General features: G+C 42.9%; 1 protein-coding gene across 5 annotated transcripts in view; it reads right to left on the bottom strand.

Moving 5' to 3' along the window:
* The window catches only part of KCNAB1 (potassium voltage-gated channel subfamily A regulatory beta subunit 1), a 228393-nt gene that overhangs the window by 3133 nt on the left and 197948 nt on the right, over positions 1 to 27312 (bottom strand). For all 5 annotated transcript variants that reach the window (XM_077826229.1, XM_077826226.1, XM_077826227.1 and 2 more), the window contains 3 exons: positions 14111 to 14196; positions 10986 to 11106; positions 10007 to 10101 (listed from right to left, as the gene is read on the bottom strand). In XM_077826229.1, coding sequence (XP_077682355.1) covers positions 10007 to 10101; positions 10986 to 11106; positions 14111 to 14196 — 302 coding nt within the window. The remainder of the gene's footprint in view (positions 1 to 10006; positions 10102 to 10985; positions 11107 to 14110; positions 14197 to 27312) is intronic.

Below are 27312 nucleotides of genomic sequence, written 5' to 3' on the forward strand. Positions count from 1 at the left end.
TTGGGGGTGGAAGTTTTTTGTTGGTGGGAGAGCTCTCTCCTGCCATCAAACAGCAGCTACCCTGGGCGCCTTTCAGCAGTACACCTGTGTCTCTAAAAGATAGGTAGCGTAGACAAAGCCTAAGTCATGTCTCTACAACCACACTGCAAACAGTGATTACAAATTCAATTAAAAATTCAGAGTTGTTACTGGCAGCTTTTTTTATTTTATTTTTTTAAATCTTAGCCCACTCAGGAGGTAGTAACTGAGCTTGAATAATACAAAACTTCTGCTGCATGAAAATGAGTCGTCTTGTAGATTCCACACTGATATTTTGTTTCGTTTACACGACAGATGGGCTAAAACTAAAACCTCGAATATGGACCCTGGAATGTGAAACCACCCCATTCACTTTTGGTTCCTGGTTGGATCCAAACCCAGAATGGTTTTATTTTCCTATTTGGGGAGGATGCAAGCAAAATCTCAGCCCTTCTCATTAGATTTTGGCTCAGGGTGTTAGGATCCTGGAAGAACAGCTGATTTTATGAACTATCACCATTCAATGTTTATAAAAATTAATCAGAACAATTTGAGATTTCAATTCCCTCTAATCCAAACCTGAACCTTCACCCTCAACCTTGAACTCTAGTGTAAACCTAATTTGGATCCACATCTGAACGCTGCCAGTTTACAACATATCTTTATACGTTGATTTGTGAATTTCATTGAGGAAATAGATTCTTTGCGATCAAATACAATATTTTGATAATTCTAACCTTGTTCTCTATGCATATCATATGTGTAATAGAGAGCTGAATTCTATTCTTTAAGTAGATTGGCTGAAATCTATTGAATAGGCAAACAATCTAATTCAAAAGGAGTATAATTTAATAAAGGCTACAAGAAATGAATGAGAATGATCTTCTGGTTGAAACACAAGACTGGGTGACAGGAGAGCTGGATCCTATTGCTAGTTCCTCCATAAATTGTGTGGCTTTGAGCAAGTCAGGTTTTTGTGCTTCACTTTTTTACCTGTGAAACCTAAAGTTTATTGTCTGTCTACTAAGATTCCAAGGTCTCAGGGGCAAAGATAGTGATTTCTTTTGTGTCTTGTGCAGCACCAAGCACTTTATATGTATTTACTTGGTAATAATAAAACAGGGGTAATTTTGCAAGGTTGTTGCAGGCTTTAATGAATTAATATTTGTAGAGCACTTTAAGATCCTTGGAGCTCTTATAGTGCTTCCTATCCCTAGATCTCTTGGTGCTTTGTAGTGGTGGACTAAGCATTATCCGCATTTTATGATGGAGAAACTAAGGCACAGGATCACACAGCAATTCAGTGGCAGAGCCAGGAACACAACCCAGGTCTGCTGACTCCACTGGCTCCTACATGAGCATCTATAAAAGAGTGTATGTGTGAAATGCTTTCAGATACTCATCTTAGTGCTGCTGTATTATTTCTCAGCCTCAAACAGTTGAGAAGAGCTAATGTGGGGAGCCATCCTTCATCCTTTTACATTTATTGCAGAAGGTTGATTTTTACCCATGAGATGGTCCAAAAGACATTCTTTAGTTAAATATCTTGAGTCTTTTAAAATGTTGTTTAAACGCTGATGTCTTAATGCGGTGCCATTTTTCAAACTGTCAGCCATAATAAGGACAGTACATCAGAGATAACAGCAAGTACTAAGACGGCTTCATAACCAGAGAAAGCGTTGCCTTTTGGGGTGGCTATATGTCATTTTTTACAGTGAAACAAGACATAAAAATGAAAAGTTCTGGATGCACGTAGTTTCTGGCATGTCAGATTGATTCCATTTGTAATGTAACAGAGTACCATTAATCTTCATGGTACAGATCAAGACGAAAAACCTTACTCTGCTGTTTTCTTACACACTTAACCCTAGAGCAGGTCCAGCGTGCAGAAAGTTACCTTTCTGCATCTTAATAGATAAAACAAGTCTGTGCAATGTCTGTGTATAATTTGAGATTTGAATTGTTGGTGCTAATGGCAGGACAGCAGCATGACAAAGAATTAAAGACAAGTGTAATGCATTTGATGTTTCAGCTTCGTTGTGATTGCTCATTGTCCAGGGTGGGTAAGTGAGCTAATACCAACATTCAAAGAGTGAACTCTTACTAAACTCCTTTCTAACCTCCCATTACCTTGCTTTTCTTCCCCAACCCTCTCAATTTCCTTGTTACAGAGACCCTCACTCTGGCCAGAGAATGCTCCCGCTGGAATCCATGAACCCAGGTTGGAGCATCACCCACAAAGTTATTCCTTCCTCCTGACTTTACAGCGTGGGCAGGGCAGAGCATGCTGTGTAATGTTAAAGAGTACAAGAGTATAGTGTAGTAAAGTTAGGTGTTGCATTATGAACAATCTATGGGATTAAACTCTAATAATGGAGCTAACACCCTATTTAAATAGATTAAATAACTCACTTTGATAATTACATATCACCAACCAAAGAATGAATTGTATCTGAGTCTAGTATGATGTGATGCTCCAGCATTTTAGAATTCAAAAAACTACTGCTTAGTTCTTTAAAGAATTTTGCTCCTCTTTAACAATGGGCTTCTAAATGTAATCTTATCTAGCCTCGCACCTTGAATTTAATTAATAGGGAGTATGGAGAGATGAGGATTTAAAAGGGGGCAAGGAGATATAAAATTAGGATGTTCTGCAAGAAAGCTAATGAAGGTAAAAGCTGCACGCTACTTAACTCATGCATAATATATCAGAGCTATAACCATTTTTATTACCAGTGCAAGGCGCTTTTCAAGATATTCTGTCAGCATAACAGTAGTTTACGATGGACAAAATGCCCGCTTGCTATATATTTAGAATTTCCTTCCAAAACTACTGTTTAAATACAATTCTGTGGTAGGGGAATACATTCATATTTAAAACATGATTCCTTTGTTATAAAAGCCTCCTGATGTACCTTGCAAATTCCCTGATGTTTCATATTACGTAATAAAGTCCCTATACTCCCACTCTCTCCAAGCCCCAGCAGTGAGTGCTGCTGACAAAACCTTGTATTTATGCAAATGAAAGGTTTTGTATGGCTTGCTGGAGTAATATAGACTGGTGGGACTGCTGGGAAAGTATCTTTACCCCTATTATTTATTAATCTTCAGATTGCCAAAAGCCCCATCCTGAGCAGAGCTGTTACATAGCCAAATTAAGTGTAAGGCCTTTGGCACAGAGGGCTGATTGAAATAGCTCTGGTAGTTACTTTAGAGCAGTGGTTTTCAACCTTTTTTCCATTTGTGGACCCCTAAAAATTTTTGAATGGTGGTGTGGACCCCTAAGATTTCCAAAGACAGTGTGCAAACCTCCAGGGATCCACAGACCACAGGTTGAAAACCTCTTCTCTAGAGCATACAGTACCCTGTACGTCCAAGGAATTCAAGATTATTTTTTTGTCATCTTAAAAATTCTGCTGGAAGCACTGAATAGCACTAAACAAACCTGTTTTATGAGTAGTTGCTTTTCAGCTGCTGAGTGACTCGAAAGGTTTACTATTTTCCACTGAATGCATCCGATGAAGTGAGCTGTAGCTCAGGAAAGCTTATGCTCAGATAAATTTGTTAGTCTCTAAGGTGCCACAAGTACTCCTTTTCTATTTATAGAAGGTGCCTTGCAGCCACTAGGCTGCAATAAACTTCAAATACATTTCATGAGAGCTGGCTGTGTTTTAAAGAATCCTTATTAAGGTTACAGGGACAATCCATCCTGCTGTGTAGAAAGAATAGTAAATATGGCAGGTGACCAGCTCGGCTTAACAGTGAAATCCTTGCTGATCTTAAACACAAAAAAGAAGCTTACAAGAAGTGGAAGACTGGACAAATGACCAGGGAAGTGTATAAAGATATTGCTCGGGCATGCAGGAGTGAAATCAGGAAGGTGAAATCACACTTGGAGTTGCAGCTAGCAAGAGATGTTAAGCATAACAAGAAGGGTTTCTTCAGGTATGTTAGCAACAAGAAGAAAGTCAAGGAAAGTGTGGGCCCCTTACTGAATAAGGGAGGCAACCTAGTGACCAAGGATGTGGAGAAAGCTAATGTACTCATTGCTTTTTTTGCCTCTGTCTTCACGAACAAGGTCAGCTCCCAGACTACTGCACTGGACAGCACAGCATGGGGAGGAGGTGATCAGCCCTCTATGGAGAAAGAAGTGGTTCGGGACTATTTAGAAAAGCTGGATGAGCACAAGTCCATGGGGCTGGATGCGCTGCATCCGAGTGTGTTAAAGGAGTTGGCGGATGTGATTGCAGAGCCATTGGCCATTATCTTTGAAAACTCATGGCACTCTGGGGAGGTCCTGGATGACTGGAAAAAGGCTAATGTAGTGCCCATCTTTAAAAAAGGGAAGGAGGAGGATCCGGGGAACTACAGGCCAGTCAGCCTCACCTCAGTCCCTGGAAAAATCATGGAGCAGGTCCTCAAGGAATCAATTCTGAAGCACTTAGAGGAGAGGAAAGTGATCAGGAACAGTCAGCATGGATTCACCAAGGGCAAGTCATGCCTGACTAATCTAATTGCCTTCTATGATGAGATAACTGGCTCTGTGGATGAGGGGAAAGCAGTGGACGTGTTATTCCTTGACTTTAGCAAAGCTTTTGACATGGTCTCCCACAGTACTCTTGCCAGCAAGTTAAAGAAGTATGGGCTGGATGAACGGACTATAAGGTGGATAGAAAGCTGGCTAGATTGTTGGGCTCAGTGGGTAGTGATCAATGGCTCCATGTCTAGTTGGCAGCTGGTATCAAGTGAAGTGCTCCAAGGGCTGGTCCTGGGGCCGGTTTTGTTCAATATCTTCATTAATGATTTGGAGGATGGCGTGGATTGCACCCTCAGCAAGTTTGCAGATGACACTAAACTGGGAGGAGAGGTAGATACGCTGGAGGGTAGGGATAGGATACAGAGGGACCTAGACAAATTATTGGATTGGGCCAAAAGAAATCTGATGAGGTTCAACAAGGACATGTGCAGAATCCTGCACTTAGGATGGAAGAATCCCATGCACCGCTACAGACTAGGGACCAAATGGCTTGGCAGCAGTTCTGCAGAAAAGGACTTAGGGTTTACAGTGGATGAGAAGCTGGATATGAGTCAACAGTGTGCCCTTGTTGCCAAGAAGGCCAATGGCATTTTGGGAGGTATAAGTAGGGGCATTGCCAGCAGATCGAGGGACGTGATCGTTCTCCTCTCTTAGACATTGGTGAGGCCTCATCTGGAGTACCATGTCCAGTTTTGGGCCCCACACTACAAGAAGGATGTGGAAAAATTGGAAAGAGTCCAGTGGAAGGCAACAAAAATGATTAGGGGACTGGATCATATGACTTATGAGGAGAGGCTGAGGGAACTGGGATTATTTAATCTGCAGAAGAGAAGAATGAGGAGGAATTTGATAGCTGTATTCAACTACCTGAAAGTGGGTTCCAAAGAGGATGATCAAGACTGTTCTCAGTGGCAGCAGATGACAGGACGAGGAGTAATGGTTTCAAGTTGCAGTGGGGGAGGTTTAGGTTGGATATTAGGAAAAACTTTTTCACTAGAAGGGTGATGAAGCACTAGAATGCGTTACCTAGGGAGGTGGTGGAATCTCCTTCCTTTGAAGTTTTTAAGGTCAGGCTTGACAAAGCCCTGGCTGGGATGATTTAGTTGGGGATTGGTCATGCTTTGAGCAGGGGGTTGGACTAGGTGACCTCCTGAGGTCCCTTCCAACCCAGATAGTTTATGATTTTGTGATTCATAAAAGGGTTTTTTCCAGGCACTGAAAGAAAATAATAGAGACATTTCATAAGATTGACTGGGCTGGGGCTCTGAGATACTCTAAAATATTAGACAAGAGAGGAAGAACAAATCTTGAGGTAAAAGCACAGGACCGAAATCTAGGATCCTGAGATTTATCTCTGGCATATCAAAGTCCCAGTATGAGTTTGGGCAAGTCACTACCTCTTTCTGCCTCAACTTCCTCACACAAAACAGTGATAGTGGGCCAAATAAATCTCTGGTGCAACACTATGGAACTAACTGAAGATAAATCAGGGATATTAGCCGGGATGGGCAGGGATGGATAGATCTGACCCAGTTATATTTACTATCTTTAGAGGGAAGGTGGGAGACTTAATGCCTTTGTCTTTGCTCCCTTGTTCAGTGCACAGCCAGGTGTGCAAGACGGTGCACTCCAGCACAGTGCAAGTGAGAGTTATGCAAGGATATAAGGTTAAGCGCAAGGTGTAGCCCTCCATCCTGAGCAGCAGTAAGGCTGGAGTTTCCTGTGCACTTACTCCATTACTTGCAAGTGTGCATTATTCAAAATGGGGTGTGAGTGGGGAATGTGTAAATCCGAGATTATAGAGATTAAGCACTGTCCACATCATGCTAATAAAGCACTTAGCTATGCATTCCCTTCTGAAGTCCTGCTTTTTTTTTTTTTTTACTATGTAGAAGGGACTTACGGCTAGATTCACATAGGGATTTAGGAAGTTTGTCACTGAGCAATGTAGCACTTAACTTTTAGGCACCTAAAAAATCACAGGAACACCACTGCTTCGCAAAGCCTGAGTAAGGTGCCTAGGCGCCTTATACAACGAATGGGGAGAGAGGCACTTTAGAATGCAATCCACAAAAGCCAGCACCTGGTTAGGGAGCCACTTAAGCTAGTCAATGGGAGATGCTGACCATCGGGTTCTGTGGTAAGCCCCGCCCTTTTTGCTGAGCTAGGTGCCTAGCTCTGCTTGGGATTCTCAGCTGTGAACCCTCGCCTGGAGTTAGGCACCTAAGGTGTTTCTTGCAAGAGGAGGAGGCGGGGGAGCTCCTTCATAACTTTTAGCGCAGTGGTTAGGGTACTCATGTGGGAGACCCCCTAGCTCAAGTCCCCCCTCTGCCTGATGAGGCAAAGGGATTTGAACAGGGATCTGCCACATCTCAGGCAAGCACCCTAACAACCACTGAACTATGGGATATTCTGATATGGGGCTCCCTCAATCTCTCTTGTTAAAGCTGTATCAGTGTGTATCAATAGTCACTGCAGTAGGGGGACTGAATCCAGGGTCTCCCAGCTGAGTGCCTTACCCACAGGCTATAGAGTAATTCTCAGTTTTGCTCTTCCCACTGTTCTATTTCTGGAGTTAGGCAGCCTCCGAGCATGCCTACCAGATCAAGCCCTACCTGTGATTTCAGCAGCCAAGCACCTATCTTCCCTGGTTTGTGAACCACACTGGGGCTTAGGTGGGAGATAGGTGTCTGGTTGCTTAGAGTGAGGCAGCCATGCGCATGCTCAGAGGCAGAAATGTAGGTGCCTAGGGAACTTTTACTACTACCAAGTGAGTTTAGGCGCCTATAGGGTGAGGCGGTAGCCGAGTGGGGATTTTGTGAACACCAGTAGCACCTAAATGTGGGTCTTAGGCACCTAAGTCCCTTTGTGAATCTAGCCCTCAGTGGCCAAGTAACAGTGCTCTCATTAATGCAAGATTAGACTCCCTTGCATTGCACCATTTTTATCTTGATTCGTCCCAGCTCCAATGCCTGCCTCTCCTTAGCCCCCTAGTATAGTGGTTATTCTGGAGATGGGGAGGGCTGTGACTGACTCACACTGCACTCCAGCTATCCTCAACTGGCATACACTCCCTTGGGGACTATAGTTAGCTGCCTTAGGTTCAGACAGCTTCTTGGCTGTCCTAACCTTTGCCCAGGCCAGCACAGATCTACCTAAGAATCAAGGAGTCATAACTGATTTCCTGATGCCCCTTCTCACTCCTGCACCAAGATGATCTCTTGGCAGGAGAGAAGCTGAGGCTGTGTCTACAGTGGGCTGCAACGTGGACAACAGGGGTGTGAACTGAAAAGGGCACCCAAGTGTTGCACTGTAACTGCCTTGTTTGGACGCTGCTGGCGCAAACTAAAAGGAACTTAGTGGCATGTTAACATAGTCCTTATTTAAATAGGACTATGTTAACGCAAACTAGATACTGCTATTCACATGCCCGTAGCGAGCACTGCGGTGCAGTGTAGACAGACCAAGCCATTTTGGTTTTTAAAATGTTCTGAAAGAGACAGCTAGCTGCAAAGTGCTTTTGGTTACAATGAAATCTTAGAACCTGTTGGACTGGATAGGACAATACAAAATACTCTATGGCCTGTGGACCAGGTGCCAGCTCATGCCAGAGCCCCAGGCCAATTCACTTGCATATTAGTATAGATCAAAGTGATTGTTAAATGTGTAACTGTATTTGGTGTTTAAACTTCATGAAAACTAGTGGGATGTTACTTGCATTGTTCTCACTTATCTGTATCCTGTTATAATGTAGTAGCAAACATTTATATTGTGTATACCCCTGTAACTAAATAACCCATGAAATGAGAAAGAAGCCTTATGGAATGCAAATGAAGAACTTTAAGAGAAAAGTGCTAATTTCAAAGCAAGTGGTCATTGTGTGTGATGATCGGAGGTCAAAGATTCAAAATGCATTCCTCAGTCTCTGTCATCAAAGGAAAAGCCCACCTGGGTAGTGACACTGATAGCTTTTTCTCACAGAAAACAAGCTGAAAGTATGGATTCAAGGAAAGATCCTCATCTCTGGACTGTTTGGACTCTTACAGGGAAGTGTACCAGATGTAAAGCAGAGATCCCCAGAGACAATCGGGGTACCCTGAAAAGATTTTTGGGAAACTGGCAGTTTGTTACATCACTGCCACCATTTGGAATTACAAACTGTGACTCACCTGTGCATATATTGTATCTGTTTTAACCTCTCAATAACTCTCATTTCCTTTTCTTAGCTAATAAACTTTTAGTTAGTTTACTATAGAATTGGCTAGCAGTGGCAAGTTTGGTGTAAGTGACTGGTATCTTGGGACTGGAACCAACCTAAATGTGATGTGATTTTTGGTGAAAGTAACCATTTTATCACAAAGTCCAGTTTGTCTGGGTGGCAAGATAAACTGGAGAGGCTAAGGGGACTGTCTGTGACTCCAAAGTAAGACTGGTATAGTGATCCAGGAGTTCACATTCGTCACTGGCTTGGTGAAATCTAATTGTGGAACACACCACCAGTTTGGGGTATCTGCCTGTTTTCTGACAATCTGCCCTGAGGTAGGCACTCAGGGTCATGAGCCACTCCAGACACGCTGACATGCTGCATTCCTCCTCTAGCAGAGGGGATGGACTATGCAATCTGGTGGGTCTTTTACATTTCTAATTTCTAGGGGTGTATTCTGAGTCTTCAGGCAAAGCCTGAGTAAAAAGGGCTTTGTGCAGAGGAATTATGTGGGTCATGCTGAGGACAAAATCCTGTTGTCCTCCAACCTGTAATTATGGCCTGGTGCTCTCCTGCTGCTGGGTAACATTAGTGATAAAAACCTCTGAAATAAAGTTCTCTGTCTCGAACAAACATACATTTGAGAGCACAAACCATTACAATTCCTGCTTTAATTAGACAGCTGCAGAGCATTATTCTACTTCCTTTGGAGTCCTGGACATGGAATATCTGTTATGATCATGTAGGCATAGCCTACATAATCAAATTCCTTCAAACAGGAGAGTGATAGGGTAAGGCACAGGCACTGCCAGAATTGGGCTCCCCTAAATTTTATATCTTTATGTCCAAGATGGTTTTATTAGGCTCTGCCCTCAGAGGCTGGAAAACCCTGTTATCAGAATGAAGAAAAATAAAGAAGGCCAAATCAATCCTTAGTTGGTGTAAACTGGTAGAGCTCTGAATTCAGTACATCTAGGTCAATTCACACCAGCAAGGATCTGGCCCAGAATACCCACATAAAGCTAATCAACAGGATCACAACGATGGACTAAACTGTGGCAGTGAAACTGAGAATTTCTTTAACACAGATTTTTACTCCTACTGGACTATAGTTGCCAGAGAAACTGAGCTGACCTATCAACAGAGCTGGGCATAGGGGCATCTTTATTACAATGAATCAGTTTATATTTCATTTCAAGCCCTCACAAAGGCAATGCATCCCCTTCTCTTGAGCTCTGGAGAAATACCTTCAGTGAAGCCCTGGAGCTTTCAGGAACCCCATTTCCATATTTCCCGGAGATGATCCCGCAGGCAAGTGGAGACCATGTCATTGCTCCAACTCCTACCAAGCAATCGGATAAGGAAATTACAGTGAATTGGTGACATATTGGTACATCATAAATGTGACTGACTGCAAACCGAAAGACCAAGTGTACCGCTTATTCCTATGACAGTTGTTAGTGATGTTCAGGCAATGTAATGGTAACAACAGTCTCTTCCTTAAAAGGACCTGGACAAGGTTATTTCACAGTTTTAAAAAAGGCTCTGTGATCCCTCTTAGAGCAACTGGCACAGTCCTATTTGTGGCAGCTGCTTGCCTCATGCTGGCTCCTCTTCTTCCCAGTTTATCGAGGTATCCCAATCCTGCCCCTTGTCTTGGCTCCTGTGTCTCACTGATGGGTGGCAATGCCCCCTACTTCTCTTTGTTATGCTGTCTCACCCCTTTTTCTGCATTGCATCTGGCATCCAGGGAGTGGATCTGGAGAAAAGATAGTCCTGCTGGTGCATTCTCCACAGGAGCAGAGGGGAGGATAAAGTGCACCCTGGCCAATCTGCTCCTCTTCCAGCCCACTTTGTCTCCACCCCACCCCTGACCACAGACTCCATGGAGTGGCCTGGAGCCACTGAAGGGGCAGATTGTGCTATGGAGGCAGACGCATCCCCTTCAGCACAGGAGAGATGAGAGGAGTGCAGGGTGGCCCCCCTTTCTGCACAGATGTGGGGTACCATTTGGGCTTTAGAAATTAGCATCTCAAAGTAACAGATATCTATTTTTAGAGCTATACCGAGCCAGTCTCCCTCTTTGGATTGCTAGGCAGATGTTTGTCTTCTGCCACACTTCTATTTAACAGGGACACACAGGAAATGATTCTGTATCCTTGCCATTAGCATATCATTTCCTCAAGAGTAAGAAATGAGAGAACAGAGCAAATCTCAAAACTTTACCTATTTTGTGGTATAATTCTGGCAGTTGAACCTCCACTTTCTCTCTCTGGAAAAGATGATATTCAGCCTGTTCACATACTGGTGGAATCATATTAAACTGTCTTGCTACAGAATAGGCTTCCTGTACAAAATCAGTAAAATAAAATGAAGTATTAACAGAGACTATCCTTGTGGAATATAACATATCAATCAACTAAGCATCCACAAAATCAGTGCATGTCCCAGACCTTTTTAGGTATAAAGAATCTGCTGCAAAGTAGATTCCCACATTCTCGTCAGATGCAATATCGATATTCACGTTTCCCAAGTTTCTTTTCAAATAGCTTTTTGATGTTTTGTTTTCTGTGTATTCAAACAAATACAACAAATTCTCAGGGCATTTTGGACCTGATCCAACTCCCATTATAGTCAATGGAAAGACTCACTAACTTCAGAGGTTCTTGGATCAGACCCTTACTGGTTAATAGTAACCCTAAGAATCAATTATTAAAAATACCCAGCAATTGTAGATTCTGCTCACGTCACACCTGAACTAACCTGTAGGCGCGTATAAGATCTAATGTCACTGCAGTGAAATATAGGTTGCATGCTGACCATACATGCTCACATTGCTTTCATGGTACTTAGCTCTGAAAACACAACACACAGTTGTTCCTTTTTCTCTACAAGGTGAAATCAAAATTCCTCAAACTGATGGATCTCCATCCCAGAAGTCCATTACATTTTCCACTGCTGCAATACTCAGCAGCCTTGGGTTGACTACAACCAACCAACATGTTGATAAAGGTGTTACAACTTGTCTGCATTAGGAGCTAACAAGTTTTTAAACAGCAGTTAATCAACATGGGTTATCCAATGTGACCCTCTGAGTGCCCACTGGCAAAGGGTTCTCTGTCTGACTACAACTGTTACCATGCCTGACAAACTCATTATGCATAACACACTGTTGTCATCGTATTTATCCAAAGAGTATTTCATACGGTATCGTATGAAAACTGGTGACTTTCTGGTGATTAATATTCTTGTATGATGTACGTACAGTTAGCATGTCAAGAGTTATGTAGGTGTGCTGGATATATGCTTCTAAAATATGTTTAGACCAAGCAATCCAAGTAAAGTTCATTAACAGATTTGTCCTAGACAAAGGAATGTATATTGGACAGTCCGCCAGGGTCAAGCTTCGTAAGCCAAAGACAATGGATAATATATGCATCTGTGGTAAACAGAGTGATTGAGCTAACAGGGGAAGGAGGAAACAACATGGCTTGATTACAAGCAAAAAACAATGGACAAACATTTGCATCTAAGTGATGACACCAACAGGATGAAGGCCCCCGCTTGCTAAAGAACAAACAGCATGACCAGAGTCTGAACCCAAGGGGGTCATCCTCACTTTGGGAACAAAACAATGATTTTGGGGAGATATAAGGAGAAGCAAAAAGCCATCACTTAAGGGACAAAGAGGCCAGCACCTTCTGAAAGGTAGATCCCCAGCCATGTGGGTTGAAGGTGCTGAGAACTGACAGTGAGAAATTGCCTGAGACCAGGATTGTAATCTGTTAACTGTTAGACTCTAGAAAATGTTTTATATTTGCTTTATTTTAAACCATTTACGGTTTCTATTATCCTTAATTACTGTCACTTAAATCTCTGCTCTTTATTAACAAACTTACTTTTGGTTTTACCATAAAATCATCTCAGTGCTGTTTAGGGGCAGACTTAAAGCTAACTTAACAGGCTGGTGTGTGCACTTTCTTTGGAGGCAGCGGACTTGGTAATTTCACTGAATGTCCAGTGATAGCAGCTGGACACTGCAGAGAGATGCTCTGGAGAACTTGGGAACAGGGGTTCACTGTGAAGATTTAGACAAGGTTGAGACTGGCAGAGTCTCAAGTTGTTTGCTGGTGAGGCAGACAAACTGGTGTGGCAGTAAGTTGTCATTCAGTTTAAGCTCCAGCAAGGCTCACAGCAGTTTACTGTTCTTGGCTCCCTGGGGAGACTGTCACAGCTATTATGTTTTAAAAGAACCCAAAGCCTTTTTCTTATCCTAGACAAGGTTGTGCTTTCACCGATGCACAGACAGTGGATGCCTAAAGTATGTCTGAAAGAACCAAGCCGCCGTGGAATCTATTCTTTTTATTGTTTATTTTTCAAAGGGCTCCTCTACATTCAGGACTTACATTTGGGCACTAGCATAACTGCACCCATACAAACAGCCAGTGTAGGTGCGCAGCACTGGTGTCAAGTGGGGCTTGTGCCAGTGCGACTTATCCTGGTGCGAGGGCCGAGTTGCATCTACGCAGTACATATACACTGCTGTGCATTGGGGATAGCTACACCACTGCAAAAATCCCTGATGTAGTCAAATTCAGAGTCACGGTAAACTTCAGGCTCAGACTTGAGCCAAATGATTTTATAATTTACTGATACATTATTGAGCTCCCGTTGACCTCCTGACTGATGCCAGGCTCATTCGTCTTTTGGCCCTGGTTGACGAAGCAAGAACTCCTCAGAATTGAAAAACTGGCTTCAATGTCTATGGGACTTAAACAGTCAGGACTCAAATTCTACAGGTCTACCTTTTTTCATCACAATAAGGGATAACAATTACAGTGTCTTTTACTAGAAAAGTGTCTGCTTCTAGTCTTGAGATTTCTGAAATTGATAGTAATGCTGACAAATCTATTTAATATGGCTGTGTGGCCAGCTGACTGAGTTATCCATGGAAAAACTCTCCCCAATATTGGAATCATATTCAGTGCAACATCATCCCCTGGCACCCAGATGGGACACATTCCCAGATACTGTTGTTGGGGAAGTTTATTGAAGCATCCAGGACCATTGAGCCCATCTGGAGAACTCCAACAGGAGTTGTGAAATCAGTTCAGTAAAAACAGGTCAGGCCACCTTAATACACCTAAAAGTGGGTCTACACAACAACTGTAACTGGTTTTAAAATTGGTTTAGCTGAACAGATTTTAAAACCAGCTCAGAAACTTTAAAACCAGTATCGACAGGTGCTTATTGTTCAACCTTTGCTTTGCATTTTGGCAAATTCTGCAGCCCTGAATGTGATCTAGAGTACGTAACAGAAACTGGTGATACTTTTTTAAAAGCTACATTACCATGATCTCCATAGCACTCCAGCGTGAGGTTCCCCAGTACATTGCCATCCCCTGGTTTATCACATGTGTCATTGCTCGGACAATTTCTGTACAAGAAGAAAAAGATGAGAGCTCTATGAAATTTCACATTAATCCAACTATTTACCACCCAAATTAACACAATATTTACAAACAATTGTAAATAACAGAGCACACGATGGTTTACATGCGAAAGTACATTATATAGTGATCACTAAATAAATACCAGCCTAAAACAGGATGTTAATATTACCCATCATTAATTTTGCTTTTTTAGTACATGCACCCAACTTTACAGGGGAGTCAGGCCCAAATTACAAGGCTTGTTTTCAGATTTCAAACTCAACAATTCTGGGTGTTTGGAACTGGCGTGTTAGAACTTGATTTGAATACACTTTAATAATGTAAATGGGGTGTAACCACTAAAGACATGGAGTTCCAGTTATAGAAGATATGCATGAGATAAGAAATAAAGCCCTGGGGTCAGGCTACTATAGAAATAGATGGCAGCTGCCAAGTTAGCAGCTGGATCCAGGTTGAGATTGTGAATCTCCCAAGGATGGATGATGTCCAGATGGAAGGATCTTCCCTGGGCCCACCCACCTTTACAGTAAATATGTGGCTATTAATAGTTCATAATGGGCTAAGCAGTTTTGGTCAATGATCAACATGAAACTAAAACCAACCCTAAAATAATAGCTTTGTAGCCTATGTAATAATATATTCCATCTTCAAACACCCCTGTTTGCATCTTTTTTCCGGTTTATGGATGAAGCTGCATGGTACATGCAAATTTTAGGAGAATTACCATGGTGGGTAGTGAATGTAAATTTTCTTATTAAACAAAGTATTATATGTGCTCATGCTTATTCATGACATTTTTCTAAAATTTAAGACCACAAGAGGGCAGCGTTGTAGAAGAGGTTTGGGAAACGAAATGACTAAAAACCTGTGCTAAAAACTTCAGTTCAGAAGATTTCTTTTTAATTTAATTTTACAAAACACACGTATACATGCCGTCTTCTTGCTTTTTACTAAGATTGTTCAGATGCCAGGGATGAAATATAGAACTGGCGAATCAGACTGTTGGTTACATCAGTACAGCTGATTTTTCTTTGTCCATTTACACCGTCACTGTGTGTCAGTCAAAGTATTAGATTATGCCTCCTTCCCCCACCCCTGAATTTTACAGTCCTTATCAGTTCTATGTGGGACTATGGAAGAGGTGATATTTTTTACCATTAATAATGTAATTTAGCACTTATATAATACTTTGAAGTCTATGGAAGACAAAGACCTTTACAAATCTAGGTAGGCATTTTTCTCTCCATTTACCGATGGAGTACCTGAGGTGCAGAAGGTTTAACTAATTTGTCCACAGTCACGCAGAGAGTCAGTGATAGCCCCACAAACAGAAATTGTATATCCTGACTCCTGAGTTCCTTCCTCAGTCCATTAGATCAGAATGCCTCAACCAGAAGTGGGTCTCCACAAGTTGCTGAATGGATTTCACCTCACTGGTTGAGAAAGCAGCAAAATCTCTGGGTCTCACCAATAGGAGCTGTGGAGTGCTCAGCACATTTAAAAAAAAATCAGGCCACTTATTTAGGGTGCCTAAATTTAGGGTGTCAATACCGCAAACAGAGATGTGTTCTTAACTTGGAGTAGCTAACAGCATTAGCTAACTTGGGTTAAAATAGCAGTGACGACACGGCAACATGGCTTTTAACTTAGGTTAGCAGCTTGAGTTCAACTTCAGGATGCCCTATAGGCTTGAACTCGAGTTGCTAACCCAAGTTAAAAGCAGAACCGTCATGTCTTCACCGCTATTTCACAGATCAGGGGCAGCCATGCGCCCTTGACAGATACCGCTGTTGTACTCAAACCAATTGGACATCCTAATACCTCAGTGGACACAGCTCTCATTTTGGTGGTGCATTTCTATGAGAAGGTTGAGGAGCTCGCTAGGCACAACAGCAGCTTACAGACAGAGACAAAGTGAATGACGATCAACAAAGTCAAATGCAGATTTTAAATCAATAAAGGCTATATACACCTCATCCTTCCTGCACCAAAACTCTTGGACTTTTTCAGTAATTTGTCTAATGGTAAAAATCTGCTACATGGTTGATTGGCTGGGCATAAACCCAGTTTGATGTAGATGGCATAGATTCCTTATGGTAGTCTTAACACGCTCAAGAAGAACCAGCATGAACAGTTTGCTTGGCATGGAAAGCAATGTGATGCCACAGTGATTAGAGCACACGAGAGCATCACCTTTCCCTTTCCAAAATGAGAGAATAATCCCAAAGTGCCAGTATTGGGTAGTTTCTCATGAATCCATACTTTGTTGATAACATGGGTCAGCCACCCCAAGATCAAAACCTTGCCGTGCTTGATCAGCTTGGCAGCTATACCACAAATATTGATAGCATGGCTGTTCTTAAGCTTGCAGGCTGCACTTGGAAGCTCCTCGACTGTGTCATCTACTACATCACATGGGGTGGGGCAATATATTCAATCAGGGTGAAATTCACCCCTGTGCAGAAGGCCAGCACAAGGCCTGTAGATCTCTTAAGTAGGACTTAAGTAGTGTTTTGGCCTCCTACTGATCATTCAGTGTTTTGGCTTTTTTAAAGCATCAGCTCCTGGAGTCAAGCAATGGTGTGGGAATCACAGCTTTCAGTAAAAGAAAAAAAGTTAAGTTTCTGGCCCTCGTGGTTGCATAGAAAAGCTAGAAAATGTTACCTGAGTGTACCCTAAAGGCTGGAGAGCAAAGAAAAAGAACCCCAACTTTATTGTTTTTGAAAACGCTCTTGTTTTTTGGGGCCTGACTCAAGATTTTTGAAGATTTGGAGTTAGTAATACTGCTGACCCTTTCTATGGCGGGGAATTTCACACTCTGGGAGTGCTACTTTATTTGGTGTCTAACATTGGAAATCCAATCAGTGCAAGCCCCCGGACACTGAATCAGTGCACACCACATGTATTGATGACTGGATTTCCCAGTGTCATGGGGTATGGCTACAATTCAATTAAACACCCACGCCCGTGCTAGCTGACTCAGGCTTATGGGAAACCAAATTTGTCCTGTCTCAATTCTTGCTCTGTCCCAGTGCAGGCCCACAAGAGGTTGGTTATTTTCATGATTAATCATGATGGGAAAATCACTATCCTGGCCACCTTTAATAATGCTATGTCTATTGCTGAGCTTGGGCACAACGGCCTTTCTGGATGGAATATGTCATTCATTCAGAATCACTATTGTTAATTTAGCAACAAACAAAGGCAAATTTAGTTCTTGGACCCATATATTCAGAACTGTGTGTGTGCAAAAATGAGCAGTTGGACACACAGCCCATAGGTACCATGACTGCTCACTGAGGGTGAAATTCACCACTGCACAGAGGACCCTCACTCAGCCTACGCATCACTTTGTTCTCACTTATGCCTTAGTTTGAACTGAGATGTTTATGTATTCACATGACTCCAGAAACTGGGGCTTTAAAACACACCAAAAATCAAGAGACTCACACTGCACAGTATCCTGCAGGATGTCTGACAACTTTAATCTTCCTATTAGAGCTTACTCCTCTGTAGCACAGGACCCAGTAATTAACCCCTTTCCTTGCTTATCTATAAACTTAATGCTGCATTAAACCTCTTTCCAGAAACCCAATTCAGCCAAAAACATCTCAGTATTAAAAAAGAAATAAATCCATTATGTGGAAAAATATTTATCCTCATGATTGATTTTTTACCCACTCTGATAGCATATCATTTAAACGATACCTGACAAAAATAAGCCAGATGAGGTCTGAGAGGCATAAGAAACTATCCCTAATATTTAATAACATATTATCAGTAAAGTACAGGGTGTCTTGCAACCAGCAGGAGCTGTCTTTTTCAAGGAAGAAAGCTGCAAGAAACTGATTGGAGTTTAAATCTATGTGATGGATTTTTGACCTATTAAATTGCAGTCAAGTTATTATGGAATCGTAGCTATTGATCATTTAGATGGATTGAGAAAGCCTGGTCTGTGGCTTCTTATTAAATTATACACTACATTTGTAGCAGCATATATAACTGTCTAGAGTATCAGTTCCTGAAGACATGTATCCTTTTATATCACAAGCATTCTCATCCTCTTTGTAAAGGTATCAAGCAAAAAAGCTTGGCAGAGGGTAGATTACTCTGAAAATCTTGGGAGTTTTTATGAGAATTTTTCTGCAGGTAGTGAGAAACAGATAAACATAAAGTCTCCATCTATACTCAGAGAAGAAATCTCATCAAACTAGAAATTATCCCTCTTGCCATGCTTTTGTTTCTGTATATTTTATGTACAGCTTATTTTTTCATTGGTAGCTTGTTACATTTTATTTTGATTAGACTCTTTTTTCCCCGCATAGAAAGGAAGGATGCAGTAGATCTTGCAGTCATTTTTTTTCATTTGGACATAGCCACACTGTATTTCACCCACTTTAAAGGCCTAATTAAATTTGTGAGCATTTTCTGGTCCAATAAAGAGCATGATGAACAGGTAACTAACGTGGCACTGAATAGTGAAAGAATTTTGAGTATGTTCAAACAGTGGGTTATATGATAAATAGTCATTCAAAGAGTGTCTACTTTTTAATGATGGCTTTGTTTATTCTTTATTGAAAAGTCATGGCGATCGGGGGAGGTCCCAGATGACTGGAAAAAGGCTAATGTAGTGCCCATCTTTAAAAAAGGGAAGGAGGAGGATCCGGGGAACTACAGGCCAGTCAGCCTCACCTCAGTCCCTGGAAAAATCATGGAGCAGGTCCTCAAGGAATCAATTCTGGAGCACTTAGAGGAGAGGAAAGTGATCAGGAACAGTCAGCATGGATTCACCAAGGGCAAGTCATGCCTGACTAATCTAATTGCCTTCTATGATGAGATAACTGGCTCTGTGGATGAAGGGAAAGCAGTGGACGTGTTATTCCTTGACTTTAGCAAAGCTTTTGACATGGTCTCCCGCAGTATTCTTGCCAGAAAGTTAAAGAAGTATGGGCTGGATGAATGGACTATAAGGTGGATAGAAAGCTGGCTAGATTGTCGGGCTCAACGGGTAGTGATCAATGGCTCCATGTCTAGTTGGCAGCCGGTATCAAGTGGAGTGCCCCAGGGGTTGGTCCTGGGGCTGGTTTTGTTCAATATCTTCATTAATGATCTGGAAGATGGTGTGGATTGCACCCTCAGCAAGTTTGCAGATGACACTAAACTGGGAGGAGTGGTAGATACACTGGAGGGTAGGGATAGGATACAGAGGGACCTAGACAAATTATTGGATTGGGCCAAAAGAAATCTGATGAGGTTCAACAAGGAGAAGTGCAGAGTCCTGCACTTAGGATGGAAGAATCCAATGCACTGCTACAGACTAGGGACTGAATGCCTCAGCAGCAGTTCTGCAGAAAAGGACCTAGGAGTTACAGTGGATGAGAAGTTGGATATAAGTCAACAGCGTGCCCTTGTTGCCAAGAAGGCCAATGGCATTTTGGGATGTATAAGTAGGGGCATTGCCAGCAGATCGAGGGACGTGATCGTTCCCCTCTCTTCGACAATGGTGAGGCCTCATCTGGAGTACTGTGTCCAGTTTTGGGCCCCACACTACAAGAAGGATGTGGAAAAATGGGAAAGAGTCCAGTGGAGGGCAACAAAAATGATTAGGGGACTGGAACAGATGACTTATGAGGAGAGGCTGAGGGAACTGGGGATGTTTAGTCTTCAGAAGAGAAGAATGAGGAGGGATTTGATAGCTGCTTTCAACTACCTGAAAGGGGGTTCCAAAGAGGATGGCTCTAGATTGTTCTCAGTGGTAGCAGATGACAGAACAAGGAGTAACGGTCTCAAGTTGCAGTGGGGGAGATTTAGGTTGGATATTAGGAAAAACTTTTTCACTATGAGGGTGGTGAAACACTGGAATGCGTTACCTAGGGAGGTGGTGGAATCTCCTTCCCTAGAAGTTTTTAAGGTCAGGCTTGACAAAGCCCTGGCTGGGATGATTTAGTCAGGGATCGGTCCTGCTTTGAGCAGGAGGTTGGACTAGATGACCTCCTGAGGTCCCTTCCAATCCTGATATTCTATGATTCTATTGCAGTAATAACTTCTTGAAGTTTGAATACAACATTTTCTAACCTTTGTCTCCTACCCTCTTTGGTAAATGATGATTTTTATTCCCCCCTAGCCTTTAAAAAATAGAAAACAAGTCAGCATGGCAAAGTCTATATCTTATCTAACAAATGTAACCGTAGTGATGTTTGAATAGTTCTGGGAAGAGGTTTGTGAATAGAGAATAGGTCTTTTGCTCCCTCTGTTAGCTAGCTGGCTGCCTGCACAGGGGAACATAAATATGTCAGCGTCCTACAGAAACAGTAGCTATCAGGTTTGCGGGGGGAAGTTGTTGATCGATTGTAAATAAATAATTATTTAGAATCTGGAACACAATCCCCTCCAGACTGTAACAATTTTAAAGTCGATTAAAATTATTTCTTATGAGTCAAATCCTGGTCCCTGTGCCTCTTCTACCACAGATGTTAGGAATATTTATGAACTGCTGTGACATCTCAGATGAAAGGCCAAATGGAAGTGCTTATTGTTTTTGTTATTCATTTATTATATTACTGTTATTTATTAAACAAAATTTGGCCAAAGATAAGCAGTATTTTATAATTGGTGTGTGTGGCAGGAGATGAAATGAAGACAACAATTATTATTTTATAATTAACTGGAATAATTTACTTAGTTCTACTACTTAAGAGTATGAAAGCAAGCCCCAGATATTTATACCACAAATCATAACATTTCCTCCCCTTTTGTATATAAATGCTGTTGTGTACACAGCACACAAGCAATTGCTATTAATCTGTGAATCCCGTGATGTATTAGAAATAAAGTATTGTTAGCATGTGCTTTGCAGAATATTTTAATTCAGCACCTAAAGAGTTAGTCCTGATCCTACCATTGACAATATGTGCAGATTCCCATTGACTTCAATAGGGCTCTCTATGGGTGCAGCAATCCCCTTGTGCATTGTCAAATGTTGGGCCAGGGCCTTACTCCTCAGAATGAATAGACATGGGCTAACCTGGAACTCACATGAGCTGCTATTTTCCAGTTGACTAGAGGTGACTAGGCTTCAACAGGGAATGTTGTTTATCTGCTTGCACCTGTATTCTTATTAAGCTGCGTTCTCAGCTGCAGAGAAGAGTGCGGGCTGCTAAGCTGTTAGGCTGCTGTTTTGATCTTACACTCTGGGAATCTCTCTTTCTCTGCTGAACACAAAGATACTGTTAAGAAATTCCAAATGCCTTTTGGTTCTTCTACACTTAACAACAGCTCTCATAAGTAACACTCTGGTACAGGTGAGGTGTCACATGTGATCTAAATTCAAAGTTAATTCCGATTCCATGAAACTTTTCCTTGCCCAGAAGAGAGCAATAACTCATTCCAAAGCCACAGACCACGGCCACAGACTAACAGCAACATAACATCACTTTCCACTTGATAACCCTGAACAAAAGTGATTTATTTTTAGCTAGAAAAAGATTCTTAAAAGCTCCCCTTTCTGTAACCACTGCTACAAAAACTGTGTTTAAAAATCCCATGACATGAGGGGTATAAGAAGTATAAAAACCATGTAGTATTCTTTTGTGTCTTATTAATCACAGGGAATGTCCTCCCCCTGCCTGTCTCTCTGAGACAGAAAAGAAGAGGAGTGGTCCCCATTATATCTTTCTTCCCAAGGCTCAGTTCCATCCTCCTTCTGTCTGAACAGGGAGGACATATTCCACACACTGATCATCTCACTCATGCGAGGAAGCAGGGCTCAGCTACTTCTGTGGAACCACCCCTCTCCATGAGTCTCATGTCCACGCATGGCTAAAGAGTGGAGACTAGGCTGGCAGGGGAGAGATGCACACTGTTCCCACTTCAGCTCCATGAATCTTAAGCAATAAAAACAACAGAATGCAACCCGCAGGTGTATTACCTTTTCGGGAGAGCACCCCTTTTCATGGAGGCAGCCACCAATGTTGAAATCCCTGGTAGCATGGCTCCAGTGGAGGTGGGGGCTTCAAGGAAGCAGAACTAGTGCAGAGGCAAAGCACTTCCACGTAGATGGCCCAAGCCTCCTGCAAATCCTCATGGGCTGTGGACTGGCCCTGCAGCCTAAACCTCACTCTCCTGGCCCCCTTTAATGGAATGACAGAGAATGAACTCTGCAAAGGGATCCTTGGAGGGATTGCCTCTTTTGGGCACCTCCCACAGGTTCTTCCACAGAGGATGAGCTGCCTCCATGGAAATCCAGAAATATTTTATTTTCAAAAAAGAAATGAAATGAAGATTCCAAAGTTGGTTTCTGTAGTTTGTATTGAATTATTTTCAATGTAAAGAGCTAGTGCATTCTTTAGATTGGTTATTGCTGCTTAAAACTGTGAACTGTTAAATCCCTGTGTTAGAACATCCATAACTGAAGTGCTGGTCTCCTAAAAGGCCTCTTCGTTAAAATTACACACTCTAGAGTTACAAGATAATAAACCAAACCTGATTAATGATGCATGGAGCTTCAAAAATGCAATATACCCACCCAGAAGCCTCAATATTTGTTTTTGTAATCAACGAATTGTTTCTTTTTCAAAAGGAATTATTATTATAATCATTAAAAAAAGGGAAATCATTTTACAGAAGAGAGAAGAAAATATCTCTGATAAGGAGACTTGGACTCATACTGAACTTTAGTAAATTTTGGAGTGTTCGCATTTAATGTGCAACATCAGGCCACTAGATAAACAGTTCTGAGCTGCAAATTCAGATCCAGATCGTGACTTGGGATTTTGGCCAGGGCCCGTCTCTAGATATTTCTATGAAACTGAATAGCGATTTCTAGGTCCTTGTAAAAGATTATGCTTTTTTTTTTAATTCAGCCACAGAGTACTTGCCATTACAGAACTCCTGAGATTTTAACTGGGAATCCAGAGCCAACCAGCGAGGCTGCTTAAACTGAGCATAGTGGGCTGTGCATTTGTACAGATGACTCACAGAAATGAGGAGCCTACTGGACACTGTCTGCACTAGCAAACTCAGTAGCCGTAATTCACATGGCACATGGCCTACCCCCACTTTTTAGTGGTAGTGAGAGAGAGAGGGAGGAAGGGAAATTGTTAGAGGGTTGTTGGGGAAGGTAAAAGAGGACCTGGCACTCTGGAGAGTCACCAAGGGATGTGGGAAATGAAACAATGACAATATTGGGAGTTGAGAGGAAGGGAAACAAGGGGATTAGTTCTTAAGTGAACTAATTTGAGCCTTTCATAAATAAATGTGGGTTGAATACTGCACCTGATATGGAATTACTTTCATTATAAAAATGTTCTAGTATTTGCTTAGGGCAGTGGTTTTCAACCGGGGTACACAGAGGTCTTCCAGGGGTACATAAACTCACCTAGATAGGCTACATAAAGAGCACTAGCAAAGTCACTACAAACTAAAATTTTATACAAACAATGACTTGTTGATACTGCTCTATATATTATACACTGAAATGTAAGTATGATATTTATATTCCAATTGATTTATTTTATAATTATATGGTAAAAATGAGAAAGTCCGCAATTTTTCAGTAACAGTGTGCTGTAACACCTCCATATTTTTACGTCTGATTTTGTAAGCAAGTAGTTTTTAAGTGAGGTGAAACTTGGGGATTTGCAAGACAGACTCCTGAAAGGGGTACGATAGTCTGGAAAGATGAGAGCCACTGGCTTTGGGTACAGAAAAAATTACTTTTTGATAATAGTAACTATGAGTCTCACCTTTTTAGATTAGCAGAGTTTTGTCTGTCTCCTTGGAGACTACAATCATCTGCACCAACGGATTTTCTGAATGTAAATTAATTAGTCTTCTGAAAAAAATTTAACTCAGCTGTCCAATGCCTAACATAAGAATTTTAAGTGATTTGATACACCTTAGAACTTCTGGGAGCAATCCAGCTTTGGCAGAGAGTGGACTAGATGACTCAGAGGCTTTTTCCTTGCTAATTTGCATGATTCAATGAGAAACTCTGACATGCTCCAAAGGTTCAAACCTGTTCTCAGTCACAGGTAAATTGAATTAGATTATCTTAATCGCTCAAAAAAAATTGTTTATTTCTCAAGACCCACATAAAATTCTCCAGGCCTGGAAATTCTCCAGTCTGGAGAGATCATGTAGATGAATAGTTGTTGAGGTAATCTGCCAGATTGTTCCAGGCTCCCAGAAGGTGAGAAGCTTCGAGGTGGACTGAGTGTTTCACGCAGAATTCCCACAAGCGAATGGCCTCTTGACACTGTGGGGAAGAGTGTGCCCCTCCCTGCTTGTTGATGTAAAACATGGCTGCCATGTTGTCTGTAAGGACTCATATAACTTTGCGTGCAATCTGGGGTAGAAACACCTGGCATGCTAGGAGGACCGCTCTGAGCTCTCTGACATTTATGTGTAGGGAGAGCTCCTCCTGAGACCATAGGCCCTGAGTCCTGAAGTGCTCAAGTCACCGAGATTAAGGATACTGGGGGTTGGGAACTGATGAAGGGAACACCCAAGACCACCAACTGGGGGATCCTTACCAATCCAGGGAGGTGAAGACCTGGGTGGAAACTGTAAGCACAAAGTCCAAATGATGACAGTTTGGTGAGTGCACCAAGGCCAGCCACAGTTGAAAGGGTCTGAGGCGCAGTCTCGCATGCTGTATCACGTATGTGCATGGGGCCATATGAGCCAATAGTCTGAGGCAGAAATGGCCTGTTATGATGGGGTGGGCCTTGATCTGCGATATCAGAGATGATATTATCTGGAAGCAAGCCTCTGGAATGCTCTGCCCCAGGTGGAATCAAACACTGCACCAATGAACTCTATCCTCTGAACGGGGATGAGCATTGACTTCTGCTTGTTTATTAGCAGGCCCAGTGCTTGGAAAGTAGCTTAGACCAGGTGGATGCTGGCCCTCACCTGGGCCTTGGACCATCCCTTGATCAGCCAGTCATTGAGGTAAGGGAACATTTGCACTCCTCACCTTCTGAGGAAGGCTGCCACCACTGCTATGGATTTCGTGAATACCCGAGGGGCTGCTGACAGGCCAAAGGGGAGGGTGGTGAACTGGTAATGGGTCTGGTTCATGACAAAACTGAGAAATCTTCTGTAGCCCAAAAATATGGAAATATGAAAATAGGCATCTTTTAAGTTGAGGGCAACATACCAGTCCCCTGGATCCAGGGAGGGAATAACATATCAGTCCCCTGGATCCAGGGAGACCATGTGGAATTTCAGTTTCTTGAGATAATTGTTAAGGAAACAAAGGTCTAGGACAGGTCTGAGACCCCCCTGGGCCTTTGGGATTAAGAAATAAAGGGACTAAAACCCTTTCCATCTCAAGCTCTGAGGTATCTCCTCCACAGCCCCTACCTGGAAGAGGGCTTGCGCCTCCTGGTCTAAAAGTGGCTCATGAGAAGGGCCCTGAAGAGGGATGGGGAAGAGGGATAGAAGGAAGGGATGGAAATAAACTGGAAAGTGTAATCTTCCTCCACTGTACTCAGTACGTAGCAGTTTGAGGTGATGAGGGACCACGTCGCGCTGAAGCGGGAGAAACGGTCTGAAAACGAAAAGGGGGCAGGATCCAGTACAGGAACTGGTATAATGCCCTCAGGCACCCCATCAAAAGTTCTGCTTGGAGCTTCCCAAGTATCTGTGAGTGAGGGCCCGGTAGCGAGGCTGAAGCAGGTGGGAGCAGTTGTCTGGGTTTATAGCCCCCTTTTGCTTCTTAAACGGGTCCTAGCACAGTGGTGGAGCTGAGAAGCAGACCAGTTTTTGAAGCCTGCAGTGTTTCATCGAAGACACCAGGCATAGAAACCCAGGGGCTTGAGGGTGGCTCTAGAAGCCTTCAGGCTGTGAAGCTTCACATCCATTTGTTCAGAGAAGAGTGAAGTGACTTCAAATGGCAGGTCCTGGATGGACTGTTGGACCTCTGTTGGCAGAGATGTGGATTGATGCCAAGAATATCTGCACATGACCACTGTAGACACCATGAATCTAGCTGCCAAAACTGCCACATCCAGGGTAGCCCATAGGGAGGCCCTGGCCACAGATTTCCCTTTGTCCACCAGCGCATAGAACTCCTGTCTTGACTGTTGGGGAACAGAGTCCTTCAACATCAACTCCCAGACATTAACACTGTATCTCCCCAGCAATGTCTGCTGGTTGGAGATGCAGAGCGGTAGACACCCTGTAGAATAAACCTTTCTGCCAAAAAGGTCTAGTCTCTTTGCATCCTGTGGTTTGGAGGTCACTCCTTGCTAACTCTGTCTGTCCCTCTCATTGGCCTCAGAGACCAAGTATCCACAGCCTAGAGCGGGAACAAAGTGTTTCTTTTCAACCCTTTTTGTGATAGGAGGCCGGGAGAATGGGGTTTGTCACAGAGCTTTAACTGGTCTTATAATGGTCCCATTGAGAGGGAGGGTCACTTTCAAAGGGCCTGCAGTGGTCAAAATATTGACCAGGCTGCGGGAGGATTCTTTGACTACCTCCACTTCCAGCCCAAGTTTCAAGGCCACTCTTTTCAACAGCTCCTGGTGAGCTGTGAAGTCATTGTGAGGGGGGATACACACGCCCCAGACACTGCCTCATCCAGGCATGAAGAAGAAGATGCCTGTACCGGCAGGGGGTTCTCTTCTTCTCCTTCTGCACCAACTGGGTCCATCGATCTAGGTCCTAAGGCTCGATACTGGCTCAATACAGGAGTGCAGGTTGGGTGCCGGTGAGAGGGACAGGGCCTCTCTTCTTTCTGAGACTACAGAGTATGAGCATCTGGAAGAGGGCCCTTGTATCGGGGAATCCCCCATGTGTCCCAAAATGGACATTACATCTGCATAGGCCAGTGCCCACTGCGCCAAGTACTCAGTGGTACCCCTGCGCTTGGATCCACCAACTTGGGGGTAGGGCTGATCAGGGGGAAACTGGCAAATGGTTCCTTGAGTGGGAATACAACCCCACTTCTGAGTCTGACAATGGGCCATTGTAGCAAAGGGAGACTCACCAGCGCAGCGCCTCCTGCTGGTCATCTTGGGAATTAGGTCTCCAGGGTACGGAGCGCCTCCTCCTGGCCGGTGTCGCACCTGCCACTGGCCCCCATGTCCCTCCCG

The sequence above is a fragment of the Eretmochelys imbricata genome, chromosome 9 (assembly GCF_965152235.1).
Source record: "Eretmochelys imbricata isolate rEreImb1 chromosome 9, rEreImb1.hap1, whole genome shotgun sequence".
Lineage (NCBI taxonomy): Eukaryota > Metazoa > Chordata > Testudines > Cheloniidae > Eretmochelys > Eretmochelys imbricata.